Source organism: Neolamprologus multifasciatus, chromosome 18, assembly GCF_963576455.1.
Source record: "Neolamprologus multifasciatus chromosome 18, fNeoMul1.2, whole genome shotgun sequence".
Classification (NCBI taxonomy): domain Eukaryota; kingdom Metazoa; phylum Chordata; class Actinopteri; order Cichliformes; family Cichlidae; genus Neolamprologus; species Neolamprologus multifasciatus.
In genome coordinates this window covers 14,686,841-14,704,259 of record NC_140456.1, presented here as the reverse complement: position 1 = coordinate 14,704,259, position 17,419 = coordinate 14,686,841, and the positions used below count along the sequence as shown (strand labels likewise).

Here is a 17,419-nt window from a genome sequence, read left to right as displayed (position 1 = left end):
TTTTTTTGTTAAGACGGCCTCTCTGACTTAAAGTGAAACAAAAAGAGGAACTGTTACTTTAGTCAAGACCATCAGAGCTATCTGACCAGAGTGTAATTCAACACCAGAGTTCACAGCTGATTTTTGAGGTAAGTTGCTGTATTTTTTCTCCTAAGTTGGACTTCAACTAGCTGCTCCTAGTTGCTAACATAATATACAAAGATTAAAACTAAACTGAAGAATTTCTGTTATTTTATAGAGAACTGCTCAGTTAACGTCTTTAATTACATTTTAAAAATCTAATTTTTTGTTTGTTTTTTAGAAAATTGACAAAGGAAAACAACGTCACAATGAGTGACTATGGACTGAGTGATCATGTTAAATATCTTTGTGAGACTGACTTTCCAAACATCACCGGCCCCCTTTTCATCTTGATCTTCATCATCAGTGTCATAGGCAATGGTCTCCTCTTATGTGTTCTTTTTATCTACGAGAAACTGAACACAATAACAAATATGTTCATCCTGAACCTGGTCTGCTCTGATTTGATCTTCACCATCACACTTCCATTCTGGGCCGTTGATCATTTACACCACTGGGTCTTTGGGGACTTTGCCTGCAAATTCCTGACTGCTGCATACTTTGTTGGGCTGTACAGCAGTGTCATTCTGCTGACTGCCATGACAGTGGATCGTTTCATTACCGTGGTGCTGCACAACCGGCTGAGCAATTATGCTATAAGGCAGAAGTCTGGAGTTGGTGCCTGTATAGCTGCCTGGGTCATCAGCATCTCAGCATCCCTGAGTGATGCTATGATAGTAAAAGTAGTAGACTGGGAAAATGTTACCTATTGCGTGCCTGAATTTGATGACAAGCTTGGACGTTATCTCCAAGTGTCACTGCTATTCTTCCTCCCATTTGCCATCATTATTTTCTGCTATTCTGCCATCCTCAAGACAGTTTTGCAAGCTTTAAACAGAAAGAAGAACAGGGCTGTAGCTGTGCTGTTGTGTATTGTTGCAGTCTTCTTCATTTGCTGGGGGCCATACCATATTATGCTTTTAATTCAATCTCTTTATAAACCTATAGGTTGTAAGGCAGAGGAACGGTTAGAAGTTGCCTACCGTATTTGTGAAATGCTTGCCTATTCTCACTGCTGTATGAACCCTCTGCTATATATGCTCTCACAGAAGATGCGAAAGCATCTGTTGAATCTTTTGCGCTGCGAAAACCTGTGCAGGAAGAACAGGGAGAGAGGCACAGCTCTCAGTTCTGTTAGTCAGAAAGCAGTTTTCATAGCTGCGAGTTCTGCTATAAACTTGGAACTGCACAACGATCAGTTAAACAGCCACTTGTGAAGTTAAACATCTGTAAATATTCTTATTTAATTTGACATCTTTTTTATGTTCTCCTGAAATTAAATACAAATTACATGCATTTTTAATTTTAATGTGCCAAGTAAAAGCAAAATGTATGTGTGTAAGAATCTGTTTTCTACTGCACTTTTACAAGCAATGCTGTTTTTGTAAAAAAAAAAAAAAAATGTTGCTGAAATCCAGTGAAGCTGTTTTCACTTCTCTCTTCTCTCTGCACATGTCATGATAGGCTAGATGGAAAAAATGCAATGAAAGCAAATTTCTGTGGTCATATTAGTACGAAGTGTAAGTGTATTAACACAATCAGTGAGGGAAACACAGAGTGCATGCACAAGGTAGGCTCTTCTTGGCTGTTTTTCTCTTTTGAATTAGGTGATAATACTCATGAGAAATGATTCATGTAATGATAAAATATTAGTATTTATTATAATAACAATAATAAAGTATTATTTATTTATTATTAACAAAAATAAATGTTGTGACAGAAACACAGGAAATGTAGGAATATGGAGTGGAATTTGATATTACTGCAATATGAATTAACCAGAGAATATTAAATAAAACTTCAGTGATGTTATGCAAGCAACATTATATGTTTTGACCATTTTCTTCACTGGCTCACAATAACCCCTGTGGACTTGCTTTATTTGCCATTCATAGATTTATGATGTTATATCATTCTTTTTACATTTCTAAATTTAATTTTTCCTGAGTGCTGTTGAAGGCATGAATATTATGCTGTTCAACTTTATAATCATTTGTTCTAAACTGCATTAGTTTTTATCTTGACTAACATATTTGTACCAAAATGCATTAATTATGTTACTATATATAAATAAATTAAAAAAAAAAACTTCACAGTATAAGATTTTTATTTTTTTTCACTTCCTCAACAGCACTTTCCTCACAAGACCTAAACAAGTAAATCATGGCCTTGGACAGCGACAGTTATGATTACATACACTTTAATGAGACTCAAAGCAGCGAGATCGAGTATGACATTAAGATATCCAAACTTTACTATCCTGCTGCTGTCAACAGTCTCGTCTTCTGCATCAGCCTGCCTGCAAACAGCTTCCTGCTGTGGGTCCTCTGGATGGAACGAGCTTGGAAGATCACATCGGATATTTTACTTCTTCAGCTCACAGTTTCTAACCTCTGCCTCACTGTGACATTGCCTTTTGCAGCCTGTAATGCACTCCATACGTGGGTCTTTGGAGAGTGGGCCTGCGGAGTAGGTACAGGGATTTGTTTTCTGGGACTGTTCACCGCCGTGGTGATCCTCACTGCCATGTCTTTGCATTCTTATGTTACTGTGGTTCAGCCTTGGTGCTTGTTTGCACAGGCCTTAAGAAAATATGGTGTTCTCATAGGTAGCATTGTGATGTGGCTGGTGTGTGCTGCTTTAAGCATTAAACTGTCTGTGAGTGGTAGAGTCATCGAATTTGCTGACATGAAAGTGTGTGTAAATTTGGTGGAGTCACTAACCATGAAACTCACTGAAATCTACACACAGATTTTTCTTTTCTTTCTCATTCCTGTCCTTATCACTTCATTCTGTTATGTTCACATGTGGATAATGGCGAAGCAGGGCAGGATAAACAGCCAACAACAGCCTTCAAAATTGATTTTAGGCATAACTGTCAGTACTTTTTTATGCTTGGCTCCTTCTAGCATCCACATGTTTATACAGTCCTTGCTACTATTGGATTTTTATGAGGACACACATGAACTGATATATGCATTGCACTATGCTTGGTTGATCATTTATCCCATCATTGACATCTACTGCTGCTTTATCCCCTTGGTGCATTTAATAGGAGTACAAAGGTTTAGGAGGTATCTCCCCATGCCGTGCAATACATTATCACTGTGCAGAGATGAGACTAAAACTGACAGTCCAATGGCATTAATCCCTCTCCAAAATGCGGAAGAAATTTGAATTTACTGTAGCATGCATGCATTAGGATGAGGCGGGTAGATGCTTGAGGGTTTGATTAGATAAATTAGCTGAACTTAATATAGTACAAGCAACAGTAACAAGAACAAAAAATGGGCAGCACCTATTAATGATAGAGTCTGACTTTGTTGATGCCAAAGGGGTGTACCACACAGCAAGATTAATGGCTTAGTGACCTAAGTTTTCTGTTACGAAAGTGACTTTGTTTTTACCTGGCTAAATCACCATGGTAACATGCTGAATACCCAACCAGTGAAAGTTGATAACCACCTTTGTAATATTCGTTATGTCCCACATGGGTTTTCAGTTTTGTTGAGCCAGTTAAGACAAAGAAAGCCAACATTCTCATAGTATACCTCTTTGGTACAGAGTGGTTCTTAATGGCAAATAAATAAAAAACAGCTCAATTAGTCAAGCTTTATAGAAAGACAAATGCTACATCTAGTGCTTCATGCACAGAAAATTCAGGGTGTTCTGTGGTTAGACTGGGATTCTACCAGTTACTGCAAAGGTGTCCATCATATAAAGAGAAACAGAAGTGACAATTTCATTTTGACATTGTGCAGTGTGTTGTGTTTCAATACCTTTTCTTAATGTTTTTATCTGTGTTTATATACTTTCTGATCAGAATCTTCTATTTTATACTTGTACTACTCCAAAATGATCTGTTGATTATACTGTACATTGTAGAAGTGATATTGTAGATTGGTCTCTATGATTACATGTGTTACATTTTCTGTTGTCATAAAAATCACTTTCAAAGTTATTTTTTATACATTTAATATCATGATTATTTTCACATTTTATTTCATGTAAAGTATTCTCAATGCATTTGATTAAAAAAAAAAAATAAAACTAACTTTTGTATCTTGTCGAAGTTTATTTAATATGAAAGAGATACCTTTTAATATTTTCTTAACAGCATACTTTCTTTTTCAACAAGCAAGCAACTAGGAAGTAAGTAAGCAAATTTCACTTTGACCTGTCGACTTGAAAGGTCAATTTTCTCTTTCTAATCATGTTGGACCAAATTCCTGGTGCAGATCAGTTAGAGTGTAGTGTGAAGAAGCCACAAATAACTCACTTAGCATGATAATATAAAAGGCTCAACGATTGATCCAGCGTGTTAACACCTTGCATGTTCAGTTCAACAAAGCAGGCAAGTTCAGCAGGTGCAGACTCAGCCATCAGATTTAGCATGTATGAAAAACAAATAACCAAAAAACAAAACAAAACTGGTTGCTGAATGTCCTTAATTTAACCAGTTTAACCACTAATACAACATCTTGAGTTTTCATAATCATGTTAGAGTTAATATATTATTACATATAACTGCAATTTGTTTATTTCTGTATTTCTAACATTTATCATTATTAAATATGATTTAATCGTTAAATAAAGGAAACAGCTGCATGAAAATCAAAGATGAACTAGAAAAAATTGCATTTCCTGCGAAAATGCTGTGTGGATGCCTTAATGCTGAAGATGTCTGCTGAAAAAAAGCTGAAAAAACATAGCCCTGAGCAGGTTTCGAACCTGGCCCTTCTGGTCTCAAGGTAGCTACTCATCTCACTGAGCCAAACTCATTCTCGCAATGAAGAGGTGGAGAGACTGGCAATTCTGCTGAAATGAGCAGAAGCTGCTGAGAATTGTGCTGATAAGAGGTGAAATGGCTGAAAACTGGCAACTGGCAGAAAAGAGGTGAATCAGAAGAATTTCTGCTGAAAAGAGGTAAATAACCACAAAGTTGCGCTGAAAAGAGATGAATCAGCAGAATTTCTGCTCAAAAGAGTTTTTTTTCTGAAAACAGCTGAGATTTGTGCTGAAAAGAGGTGAAAATTCTGCTGAAAAGAGTTCAATCAGCAGAATTTCTGCTGAAAAGAGGTGAATGAGCAGAATTCTGCTGAAAAGGGTTTTTTGCTGAAAACATCTGAAAAAGCTGGGATTTGTGCTGAAAAGTGGTGAAAAAATTTAAAATTCTGCTGAAAAGAGGTGAATGAGCAGAATTTCTGCTGAAAAGAGTTAAAAAAAGTTTAACTGTTAACTGAAATAAATGTTGCCATAAGCGGGATTTGAACCTCGGCCTCCCAGTCTGAGAACGGATGCTCATCTCACTGAGCTAAAACACAGGTCAACCCGGCAAGGAAAATCAGTGACGCCACTGATGAGATGGCAGAAATGGGCAAAAAATATTGCAAAAAAAATTAAAGTTAGGCAGGATGAGAGGAGTTGTGTTTGCACAGACACGTCGACTTTCTGATGACTGGGAGCAATGCACTAAAGGTAAAGGAGCAAAACAAAGTATCGATCCTATCATGCTAGCATTGATACCAGCAGTGGTATTGATACTACCAATATTCAAAATGATTTAATAAATGTAAAAATGAGCATGCACCAGCATTTTGGATACTGGATTTAATAAACTGGTCTTTATTATCAATGCTGCAGCAGGATGTAAAATGCAAATTGGGACAGCTTACGCTGAGAGGTACAACCAAGTAGCTGGGATAATGTACAGGAACATCTGAGTTGCATATGGACTTAAAGTCCCTAAGTCCCAATGGGAGACACCAACAAAGGTGGTTGAGAACAACAGGGCTAACGTCCTGTGGGACTTCCAGTTTCAGACAGACAAGCAGCAGCTGGCCAAGCAACCACCACAGTGGTGGCTGACAAGGAAGCGAAGACTAAGGTTGTGATAGATGTGGCAATCCCAGCGGACAACAACATCAGAAAGAAGGAGCATGAGAAAATAGAGATGTACAAGGGACTGTAGCAACAGCGGGATGTGGAAGGTACTAGTCCAAAGTGGTCCCAGTGGTAAAGGAAGCATTAGAAGCTATAAATCTGAAATTGGAAGACTGGCTCCAGCAGATTCCAGCACAACATCAGAGGTGTTTGTCCAGAAGAATGCAGACATAGGAACATCTAAGATACTGTGCAGGACCCTCAAACTATCAGGCCTCTGGAAGAGAGCCAAAGCTTAAGATTCACATGCACACTATCCCTTCTAAGGGGTGGTTATTTTTTTTATTTTTATATTGGGGAGGGGGGGGGGGGGTAACAATTACTGGAAAGTGTAACTTAGGATAAAAAGCGTGAAGTTTTAGTTTAATAACAGTGACGTGTATGCTGTGTTTCATCAAGTTATTTTCAGGTTTTGCAGTTCATATGATTGGGACCTTTTATTGTTATTCTGCTGTAGCAATTTTAAAGTACATTGACCTACTGAATATGCTGTACATATTATTAGAAGTATATTTTAGGTTATCATTGTCAGTTTTTTGTAGGTTTGCTGTATCTTTCCAATTTTCAGCTGAAAATAACTGCTTTCCAACAAGTTTTGGGTACTGTCCTCATAATCACATTTTAATATCATCAGCAATATTCATATGTTTTGCAAAAGAGAAAGAATGGTTACTGCAACTCTGACTTACTGTGAATAAAAAGAGGAACTGTAAGTTAACACAAGAACATCACAGCTTTTCCAGCACAATGCAACTGACCACAAGACATGACAGCTGATGATTTGGGTAAGTGATTTCTCTATCCCTGTGGCTTACATAAGGTGAAAACTAAAACTAGAATCAACAGTTTGTGTCATTTTATAGAAAAAGCAGAGGTAATGTACCTACATTGTATAAATCTAGTTCTGTGTTTTTGTTTTTTCTAGAAAGCTGACAATGACAAACAACTTCACAATGAGTGACCATGGACTGAGTGATGTTGCATATCTTTGTGAGACTAACTTTCCAACCTTTACTGGCCCTTTCTTCATCTTGATCTTCATCATCAGCGTCATAGGCAACAGCCTCCTCTTATGTGTTCTCTTCATCTACGAGGGCCTGAAAAGTATCACAAATATTTTCATCCTGAACCTGGTCTGCTCTGATTTGATCTTCACCATGACACTTCCATTCTGGGCTGTTGATCATTTACACCACTGGGTCTTTGGGGACTTTACCTGCATATTCCTGACTGCTGCATTCTTTGTTGGGCTGTACAGCAGTGTCATTCTGCTGACTGCCATGACAGTGGATCGTTTCATTCTCGTGGTGCTTCACAACTGGCCGAGCAACCAAGTTAAAAGGAAGAGGTGTGGAGTTGGTGCCTGTATAGCTGCCTGGGTCATCAGCATCTCGGCATCCCTGAGCGATGCTATTAAAGTAAAAGCAGTAAACTGGGATAATCATAACTATTGTGAGAATGGATCTGATGACAAGCTTGGACGTTATCTCCAAGTATCACTGCTATTCTTCCTCCCATTTGCCATCATTATTTTCTGCTATTCTGCCATCCTAATGAAAGTTTTACAAGCTTTAAACAGAAAGAAGAACAGAACTGTTGCTGTGCTGTTGTGTATTGTTGCAGCCTTTTTCTTTTGCTGGGGGCCATACCATATTATGCTTTTAATTCAATCTCTTTATAAACCGATAGGTTGTAAGGCAGAGGAACGGTTAGAAGTTGCCTACCGTATTTGTGAAATGCTTGCCTATTCTCACTGCTGTATGAACCCTCTGCTATGTATGCTCTCACAGAAGATGCGTAAGCATCTGTTTAATCTTTTATGCTGTAAAAAACTGTGCAGGAAGAAAAGAGAGGAAGACACTGGCCAGAACACTTCTGTTACTCGTAATGTAGCTTTCACAACTGCGGGTTCTGCTGTTCAGTTGGAACTGCATCCATTAAACATACACAGTTGAAATTAAACACCAATTCAGTCTGTAACTTTTTTTATTTGATTTGACATCTTTTATATATTCTTCTGAAATTATTTTTTAACGTGCAAAGTCAAAGATTTATGTGTGTAAAGATGTGCATTTCACCGCTTTAATCAGCTGTTCCTGTAAAAAGAAAATGTTGCTAGAATCGGTTGAAGCTATTTTCACTTCTCTGTTCTTATGGTATGTCAGGATAGACTGGGTTGGAAAAGAAATGCACTGACAGCAGATTTTTGTGATTGCTGATAGAGTCATACTGGTCAAGTATGAGTGCAATAACACAATCATGGAGAGACTCATTGAGCAGTACCTAAAGTCACATGGAGTGCAAGCACACGGTAAGCTCTCTGTGGCATTTTATCTCTTTTGAAAAAGGTGGCAACATAGTAATGGGAAATGATTTATGTAATCATTAAAATCTAAAGGTTTTAAAGAGAAATATAGGAAAATGTTTTTAAAAAAATGACTCTGGATCTTATATGGGTGTGAAATTAAAGTGAACTCTTTTTACTATTTCATTACAAAGGCGAAAAGAAATGTCTCGCATTATGAACTGAATAATTACCATGGGCTTGGTTGTTACTGCAATAACTAGTGGGTATTTAAGACTTTCATTTTCAGATCATTTGATTTACTTTTGTGTGTCAGTAGAATTCGGGTGAAGGCACAGTGACTTTGTTGGTCAGACCTGGACACCTGGAGTTCTGTAGCTGTCACGGTTTTGTTTATTTATCCGCTGCCTTGGTCTCAGTTTGAGATCTTGTTGCTGAATGTTGGTACTCCTGCTTTTGTATTTCTCTCTGTATGAGAAGAGGCTGACTCTTAGTTGATGATTTAAATTATATGCATGAACTGATCAACAGCTTATTGACTTCTCTCTTTGTTTGCCTAATATGTTAACACACTCTGATTTCAAATTTCAGTTTGAGAAATTCAGTCTTCTTTTAAATCTAGTTTCACTTGGGAATTACCTGCGAACATGGTGTCAGTCTTTTCGCCTGCATTCTTAATAGTCAACTCTGACTTCTGTATTGCATATCTGGACCACTCCAAGTTAATTGATGTGTAATATGATGTGCTTCGTTTGGTATCTTTCATGTAGTTTTTTGTAGTTATCTATTCTTGCTGTAAAACCATGCAGTTTTACAACTGAAAACGTTCGATGTTGATCTACTACACTGGGCGATATCATAAATCTGTCACTTTGATGATATCATGGATCCATTTCATTTTATCAGCAGGAAATACTTTCTTACCAACACAATGGTTGGTATTGTGCTTTTAAATAAAAATTTTATAGTCAGCATTTTCATGCTTTACAAAAAACAATCTATGTTTATGTGTGTTCTGATCTGTGCAGCATGTTTGTACACAGTTATATGTCCCTGATAAGTATGAGAAAAAACATATTCAAACATTTGTGTTCCAAACAGACGGTTTGTGTCATGGTCCGCGGCCCGGTGTCTGAGGAGCAGATGGGATGCCCACGCCTACGGGTGTGGCTGTCGTCTCCACACCTGCATCCCCTTCCAGGCGATCATCAGGAGGACTATTTAACCCCGCTCAGCCGGCTGCTCCACGCCAGTCCATTAGTCACCATTCAGCGGTTATCGCTCTGTGTGTTTGAGCCTACATCTGCCTGTCCTCCTGCCCGCCTGGAGTTCGAATAAACCACTGGTCATCATCTCCTCCGTGTCCCTGGAGCTCTCCCGCAGACCCTCACCCCTCCCTCCGGTTCCCACGGCCCAGCCCTGATGGTAAGATAAATAACTATACCCCGTGTATGCTGTTATCTTCCCGCTCCCCAGTAACTCTCTTCCCTTTTCTGTTGCAGCCTCCCACGGTCCTGATCATGGCGTTCCGGAGTTGTTTGTCTCCCGGTCCCTTTGTTTTAACATTAACTCAGCGTGTTTTCCTTTGACCATTCCGGGACACCCTTAGTTCAGAAATAAAGTTTATTTTGCGTGCATCTCTGCGTATTGTGTTTGCTTCTGGGTCCAGCTTGTGTGCTTGAACTACGGTTCTTGACAGTTTGAGTTTCATTTTCAACTTTCAGTTTCACTATGAGAACAGGATTGCATATGGGTTTTTTTTAAAAAAAAATGTGATCTTTGGTAAGGAAGCATCTTTGACTTAATTTGAAACAAAAAGAGGAACACTGATTTGTTTAAGTACATTACAGCTTTGTCAGCACAGCTCAATTCAACAGAAGACTTGACAAGTGATGCTTGAAGTAAGTTGTTGTGTTTGCTCCTCTAATTTTGTGCTTTACTAGAATGCATGGTTTATGTAACATGAAAACACTAAAACTAAAAGCAACAGTTTGAGTCATTTTAGAGAAAAAATCTAGCTTTGTGTTTATGTTTTCAGAAAATTAACAATGCCAAACACCTTCACAACCAATGACGAAGTGAGTGATGAGGCTGCCTATCTTTGTGAGACTGATTTTCCAATTTCAACTGGGACACTCTTCATCTTGATCTTCATCATCAGTGTCATAGGCAACAGTCTCTTCTTATGTGTTCTCTTCATCTACGAGAAACTGACAAGCGTCACAAATATTTTCATCCTGAACCTGATCTGCTCCGATTTGATCTTCACCATCACACTTCCATTTTGGGCTGTTGATCATTTACACCACTGGGTCTTTGGGGAATTTGTCTGCAAATTTATGACTGCCACATTCTTTGTTGGGCTGTACAGCAGTGTCATTCTGCTGACTGCCATGACAGTGGATCGTTTCATTAAAGTGGTGCTGCACAAGTGGCCGAGCAACCATGCTAGAAAGAAGTATGCAGTCGGTGCTTGTATATCTGCCTGGGTCATCAGCATCTCAGCATCCCTGAGTGAAGCCATAAAAGTAAAGGTGGTAAACTGGTATGATTTTAACTATTGTGAGGATGGATCTGATGAACAGCTATCTCCAAGTGTCACTGCTATTCTTCCTCCCATTTGCCATCATTATTTTTTGCTATTCTTCAATCCTCAAGACAGTTTTACAAGGTTTAAAGAAAAAGAAGCACATGGCTGTAGCTTTGCTGTTGTGTATTGTTGCAGCCTTCTTCATTTGCTGGGGGCCATACCATATTATGATTTTAATCAAGTCTGTCTATGCACCCAAAGGTTGCAAGGCACAGGAGTGCTTGAGTATCATCTACCATATTTGTGAAATGCTTGCCTATTCTCACTGCTGTATGAACCCTCTGCTGTATCTGATCTCACAGGATTTGCAAAAGCATCTGTTGAATCTCTTGCGCTGTGAAAAACTGTGCAGGAAAAACAGAAAGAAAGACACCAGTCAGAAGACTTTTGTTATTCAGAATGTAGCTTTCACAGCAGAGCTCTGTTGTTCAGAGTAACTGAACACTGATCCATTAAGCAGGCACAAATGAACTGTTGATTCAGTGTGTAAATACTTTCATTTTGAATTTACATCTTTTATATATTCTCTTGAAACAATATACATCTATTTTTCAGGTGTTTAATGTGCCAACTAAAGGACGTATGTGTGTAAAAATGTGTATTTTATGCTGCACCATCATTTTCTGTTTCTTCTGTTTAAAATGTTGCTTAAATCCAGTGAATCTGTTTTGTCTTTTCTGCTGTCTCATGGGAAAATGTGTCTTTCTGTGGCATGTGAAGATTATTCCATTAACACCCATTTTTTTGGCATCCCAGGTAGAGTCAAACTAGTGTGATGTGCAATACAATGAGCAGTACCTAGAGTGACATAGGGTAGGTGCTTAATAGACAAATTTATGTAATGCAGATGGGCAAATATATCATTTAAGAAAGAAAATGTCGATTTTATGCAAGCAACAATGTTTGCTGAGACCTTTTGTTTCTTTGACTCTCAGCGATCCCTGTAGGCTCACTTAATGTAATTAAAGATCTCTGTCATATTATTGCTTCACCATTAAAAGTGGTCCTTTTAATTAAAATCAAATTCTATATACTTGTTTTGAGAAGAAATGCCCAGAAAGTAATAGTCCTCCCAAAAGTGGAGCCACCACTCCACCTGAAAAAGACTCAAGGGAGTGGGAATCATTGATCATTTAACATTAATCACAGTGTAAGATACAAAACAGAGCAGTGGCAAAGTACTGACATTCTTTATTTAAGTAGAAGAGAAGACACCTGCGTTAAAAAAAATACTCCAGTAAAAGTTAAAGTACTGAGTCAACGTCTTTATTTAGGTAAAAATAAAAAGTAAAGGATCTGAAATCTATTAAAAGTAAGATAAATGTAAAAAGTAGCTCCATGAAGCAACTTTGCAAAAGTAACTGAACCTTTTGCAATATTAATATTGATATTTCTGTTCTTTACATCACGGCTGCTTTCCCATGCTGTCAATCTCAATACTGACATGTCTGATTTCTTTGAGTCTCTTTTTATGTAACCCACCTCCTCCCCATCTCCACCTCTGGCACCTCAGCCAAAGCTCTATTCAAGCCTCAGTCTTCATCTTCACCACCACCTCCAGCGTCTAGACTCTGGGGGGTTTATCAGAGTCTTATCGCAAATTAATTCATTTCTTTGTCACAATAAATCATGTTCAATTCCTCCAAGTGATCTCTCCTTATAGAAATGATAATAAAATAATATTAGTACATGAGAGTACAAATGTTAGTCTCATCTAAATTCTAATTTTTCCAAATCTACTCACCTTAAAGGAAGAACACAAGCAGTGAGAGAGAATTTTAAAAATGTAATATTTTTTGTTGCTTAAATTGTAGAAGGTGAATTTTTCATCCACACCTAATGTCATGTGAGTGCTGTGTAGGAGGGAGAGGGAGGACCCAAATGCAAGACTCGAAACTCAAAATGATTAACTGAGGAAGGCAGATTTATTTTGCTGTGACAAAAATGCTAAACACAAGAAAAACATAACTTGAACTGGAAACTGGGAACTAGGAAAACCAGGAACACGGGAAACCCCACCCACACACATGCGTGCAGCTGCTAGTTGATGAGAGACACCTGGAATGGCTAACCGAAGGCCGGACAGTCCTGATCCTCAAGGACCCCCAGAAGGGACCGATCCCATCCAACTACTGACCAATAACCTGCCACAGTACCACACAGAAGCTCTTGTCAGACATCATAGCGACTAAGATGAATAGGCACATGGCTCACTAATAATAATAATAATAATAATAATAATAATAATACATTTTATTTTAGGGTGCCTTTCAAAAACCCAAGGTCACCTTACAGAAGAACAAAATTAATAAAAGGAGCAATAGTCATAAAATACATAAAAGAAATTAAAATTGCAAAACAGAACTTGACAACAGATAAAATCAGCACTAAAGCGAATAAGCCAGTTTGAACAGATGTGTTTTTAACTGTGACTTAAACACGGGAAGAGAGTCTATATTTCTTATGGCTGGAGGAAAAGCGTTCCAGAGCCAGGGAGCAGAGCGACTGAAGGCTCTGTTCCCCATAGTGATAAGACATACGGACGGAACAGTAAGATGAATAGCAGATGAGGATCTGAGAGGGCGGGAAACAGTGGTGATATGAAGCAGGTCACACAAATAGGAAGGAGCAGATTTATGGATACACTTGTATGTGAGAAGTTTGATTTTAAAGTTTATCCTGGCTTCTATGGGCAACCAGTGAAGCTGCTGAAGAACTAGGGCAGGGGTTAGCAACCTTTAACACCGAAAGAGCCATTTGGACCCGGTTTCCATGCAAAAGAAAACACTGGGAGCCGCAAATACTTTTTAAAATGAAGATAACACTGTATATATTGTTTTTTACCTTTATGCTTTGTGTGAACAACTAAGGTGTGTTGCTTATGAAATCCTTGAGGTGCTACAGAGAAAATTACATTTTATTTATGTAATTAACACATTTTAAACTCTTAAAGAAATATAACAAAAGGAAAGACACCCAGCTGAACTAAAATGATCCATGTAGCAAACAAAAACTGTTATATCGCCTTTGGACTTTTGGAGCCTTGACCTGACTTTTAAAAAATAACTGGAAAAAAAAGCATTATTCTGCTGAAAAAGGAAAAATAGATATTTGCAAAATTCTACCTAAATATGTATTTTACCTGGTTAATGTTTGTGGCGGGGCATGGTCTGCAGCGCCACTGCAGGGGAGGCGGACGCACCTGAGCGGCACCCGCAATCACGCCTTCATACAGCAATCATACAGCAATGACATCGGACTGCTGATGAAAAATGAAAAAGTCTACTTAAATACAGTACTTTGTTACTGCTCTGTAATATATTATCACAAAGCAGACACAGATGGAGGTTCAGAGAAAGAGTATGATGTAAAAGAGTGTGGTTAGCCTCAAACAAAGATACCCTAATTACTTTAACCTATGTTGTAAAGAAAAAAAAGACTTCTTGTGTTTCCTCACTTGAGACGCTCTGCAGCCACCTTCAGGTGCTGCTTGTTTAGCGCTCTCTCTGCATTTATCTTAGTCAGAGACGCCATCCTGCTGCTTCTATCAGCAGTCGCATCCTCATTAAACATTAGCGACCTACTTCCACCGGCAGCCATACATGTCCATGTGATAACACTGTCTCCACCATGCCTCCCAGATAATATGGTATGCTTTGCATCATGACCAGTTTCTCTCCTTCTCCATATTTCTCTCTTCCCATTGCAACATCACACATTCACAGTGTGGCAAAGTGGAAGTCATGTAAGCTTAGATTAGCCACCAAACACCTGGGAACCAGACAGATGTGGGACTGTGGATCTTCCTTATTGAACTTACACATAAGCTTCATTTACTCACATGCCTACTAGGGGTGCAACGATACACAAAATTCACGGTTCGGTTCGGTTCGATACTTTGGTGTCACGGTTTGATATTTTTTCGATACAAAAAAATGTTCAGGCTTTTTTCTTAATTTGTCATTTGTTAAAATTATAAATATATATTTTAACTCAAAAGTACAGTTTTTAAATTTAATGTTGCTGAAACAACAAAGTAATAAAAAAATTAATCTATCTGATCGAGAAATCACTCATCTTTGGAAAAGAGAGTTTATTACAGAGAAATGGCTCTTTCCAAAATAAAAGCTATACTACACGCTTCTTCTGGGCTACATTCTCAGCTTTCACATATTAAACATATCAGGTCCCCATAAGGAGAATCATGTGCTAACGGCTGTCTAAATGACTCGGGTAAAGTTTGTAAAAAGCGTGCTTGTTGTTTTTCTCTGCTTCCACTTGTATTTGCACTAGGATGCTGTCGGTGTAAATGTGCAGTCATATTCGTTGTGTTCCCACTAGTGCTGTCAGCGTTAATCTGAAATGACGTTAACGTCACAACACGGCAAATCTCTGTTAACGAGCTACCGTGGATCGCCCGTGCGTGGGGCTGGACAGCGTCAACACGTTAACGAGCAAACTGTGCTAATGCAGTAGTTCCCACCCATGTAATTGAGCATTGCGTGGCACATCAGACATACTGTTTTACTCTTGTCCATGACGGGCTTACCTTCAGGGTCATACTTCACATGAAAACCAAGATAGATCCAAACGTCAGATCTGAATGAGGGTGGGGGAGGTTCAATTTGCCATGTTGCAACGAGCTTAGCTTCTGTCTCGCTAGCTTGTGCTGCGCTCAGTGGATCTGCGCTCGACAGTGCAGCCTAGGCGGAGTAGACGAACGCAGATCCACTGAGTGCTCAACACAGACAGCATCGTCAGAAGAAAAGTTGATAAAATAAATTAAAAATTTTGTATTGTTCGATACATATGCGTACCGAATCAAAAGCACTGTATCGAACGTTTTAATATTGATACGAGTATCATTGCACCCCTAATGCCTACATTAACAATATACTCATAAAATGATGCTGCATGGCACACATTGAAGAAATTATATTTAAAGGCATACTTGAGTTATTGTATGTGTGACAGTTTACTTACTATGCAGATCTATGATTAAACTCTACAACTGGTGATCTCCCACTGATCAAGAGGAGGTTATGGTGTAGATGCTGTCAGGCAATTCTTCATATCAAATCTGTATCAAACGTGTAAATATCAAAACGTGTAAATATCAAATCTTTACACGTTGTCAAGAATATACACAAAAATGTGAGTTAATTATTTTCCAATTTTTCCTGCTGGTTTAATCATCTCCACTCCCTGTGTCAGAGCTAGGATCACATTCATACACATTGTAACTTGCAAGTAGATGTTAAAAAGTATGTATCCTTCTGGGGCAGAAAAAAAATTAAATAAGCAAAATAAAACAGGAAAAATATCATTAACATTCATAAATAATGATGTAAGTTAAACAGAAGCATCAAACAAGTCTTCATTTGAGCCAAGATATGGTGAGTGTCATGGTCCTGGGTCGGTGACCCAGCGCTTTTAGTTTATTATCATTTTCTAGTTTATTATGATGATGATTATTATTGTTTGAGTTCTATGTGTTATATTCGGTCTGCCTTTGAGTCTGCGTCTGTGTCTCTGTCTGTCTATCGTGTCACCCTGCCTGTTTGGAAAGCTGTCTGTTTAGTTCTGTGTCTTGTTTGGTTCCTCGTGTCTGAGTTTCCTGTTTTATTGTGAAGGTCTCTTTCTGATGTGAGTATGTTCAGTTTACATTTCCCCTGTCCCATCAGCCCTGATTCCTCCCAGCTGTGTTGCCCTCCTGTGTGCCATTTCCTGATTACCTGGTGTGTGTATTTATAGTTGGTGTCTGCCTGTGCTTCTCGTCGCGTCGTCTGTGTTCATTCCCTAGGTTTCTCTACGTCTCTCTGTTCTGCCGTCCTCATCTGCTATCTCCGAGTTTCTCCCGCTGACCTTATGTTCCAGGTTTGTTTGTTAGTTTCACCCAGTTTAGGTTTATGTTCTGTCCTGCCCTCACTTCTGTTATTTGCACTGTAAATAAAACCCACTTGCACCTCCACCATTGTCTGCCATTGGATCCTCCTTTCTCACCCTCCACACGACTGCCGCCCCAGCCGTGACAGTACGACGCGACCACAAGATGGATCCAGCAGCTTTGTCCGGGGAGAGCGACCTCACACGCGCCCTGCGCCTGGTGGACTGGGTAACCCACACCTCCAACGCACGAGCGAAGGTTGTGGGGATAAATGCCATTGAGGCTATTCTGGATGGAAATCCCTATCTCCACCAGGTCAGGGGATTTTCGGACTTAATTCACGACCTGCATAAAGCCCGGGAGGTGGTGCAAGCTCGGGAATCCACAGACTTTGTCCAGCAGCAGCGGACTACGGCCGCCCCGGAACAGCCACGTCAGCTTCTCCCGCCGGAGGTTTTGCCCCTCCCGCCGGAGGTTTTGCCCCTCCCGCCGGAGGTTTTGCCCCTCCCGCCGGAGGTTTTGCCCCTCCCGCCGGAGGTTTTGCCCGGCCCGCCGGAGGTTTTGCCCGGCCCGC

At 39.3% G+C, this 17,419-nt stretch overlaps 3 protein-coding genes and 1 pseudogene across 3 annotated transcripts; all 4 read left to right on the top strand.

Annotated features, from left to right (window-relative positions):
* The first annotated feature begins 11 nt into the window (after window positions 1-11).
* LOC146497562 (chemokine XC receptor 1-like) lies at window positions 12-1,941 on the top strand. The gene is made up of 2 exons (XM_085141091.1): window positions 12-128; window positions 302-1,941. Exon 2 carries the CDS (start codon window positions 330-332, stop codon window positions 1,335-1,337), a length of 1,008 nt encoding a protein of 335 aa, XP_084997217.1. The 5' UTR covers window positions 12-128; window positions 302-329; the 3' UTR covers window positions 1,338-1,941.
* LOC146497561 (chemokine XC receptor 1-like) lies at window positions 1,575-4,173 on the top strand. Its single transcript, XM_085141090.1, has 2 exons — window positions 1,575-1,690; window positions 2,252-4,173. The coding sequence occupies exon 2, from the start codon at window positions 2,284-2,286 to the stop codon at window positions 3,295-3,297; it is 1,014 nt and encodes a 337-aa protein (XP_084997216.1). The 5' UTR covers window positions 1,575-1,690; window positions 2,252-2,283; the 3' UTR covers window positions 3,298-4,173.
* A 2,201-nt stretch (window positions 4,174-6,374) lies between these two features.
* LOC146497560 (chemokine XC receptor 1-like) lies at window positions 6,375-8,516 on the top strand. The gene is made up of 2 exons (XM_085141828.1): window positions 6,375-6,848; window positions 6,989-8,516. Exon 2 carries the CDS (start codon window positions 6,999-7,001, stop codon window positions 8,016-8,018), a length of 1,020 nt encoding a protein of 339 aa, XP_084997954.1. The 5' UTR covers window positions 6,375-6,848; window positions 6,989-6,998; the 3' UTR covers window positions 8,019-8,516.
* A 1,900-nt stretch (window positions 8,517-10,416) lies between these two features.
* LOC146497559 (chemokine XC receptor 1-like) lies at window positions 10,417-12,604 on the top strand (annotated as a pseudogene).
* The last annotated feature ends 4,815 nt before the right edge of the window (window positions 12,605-17,419 follow it).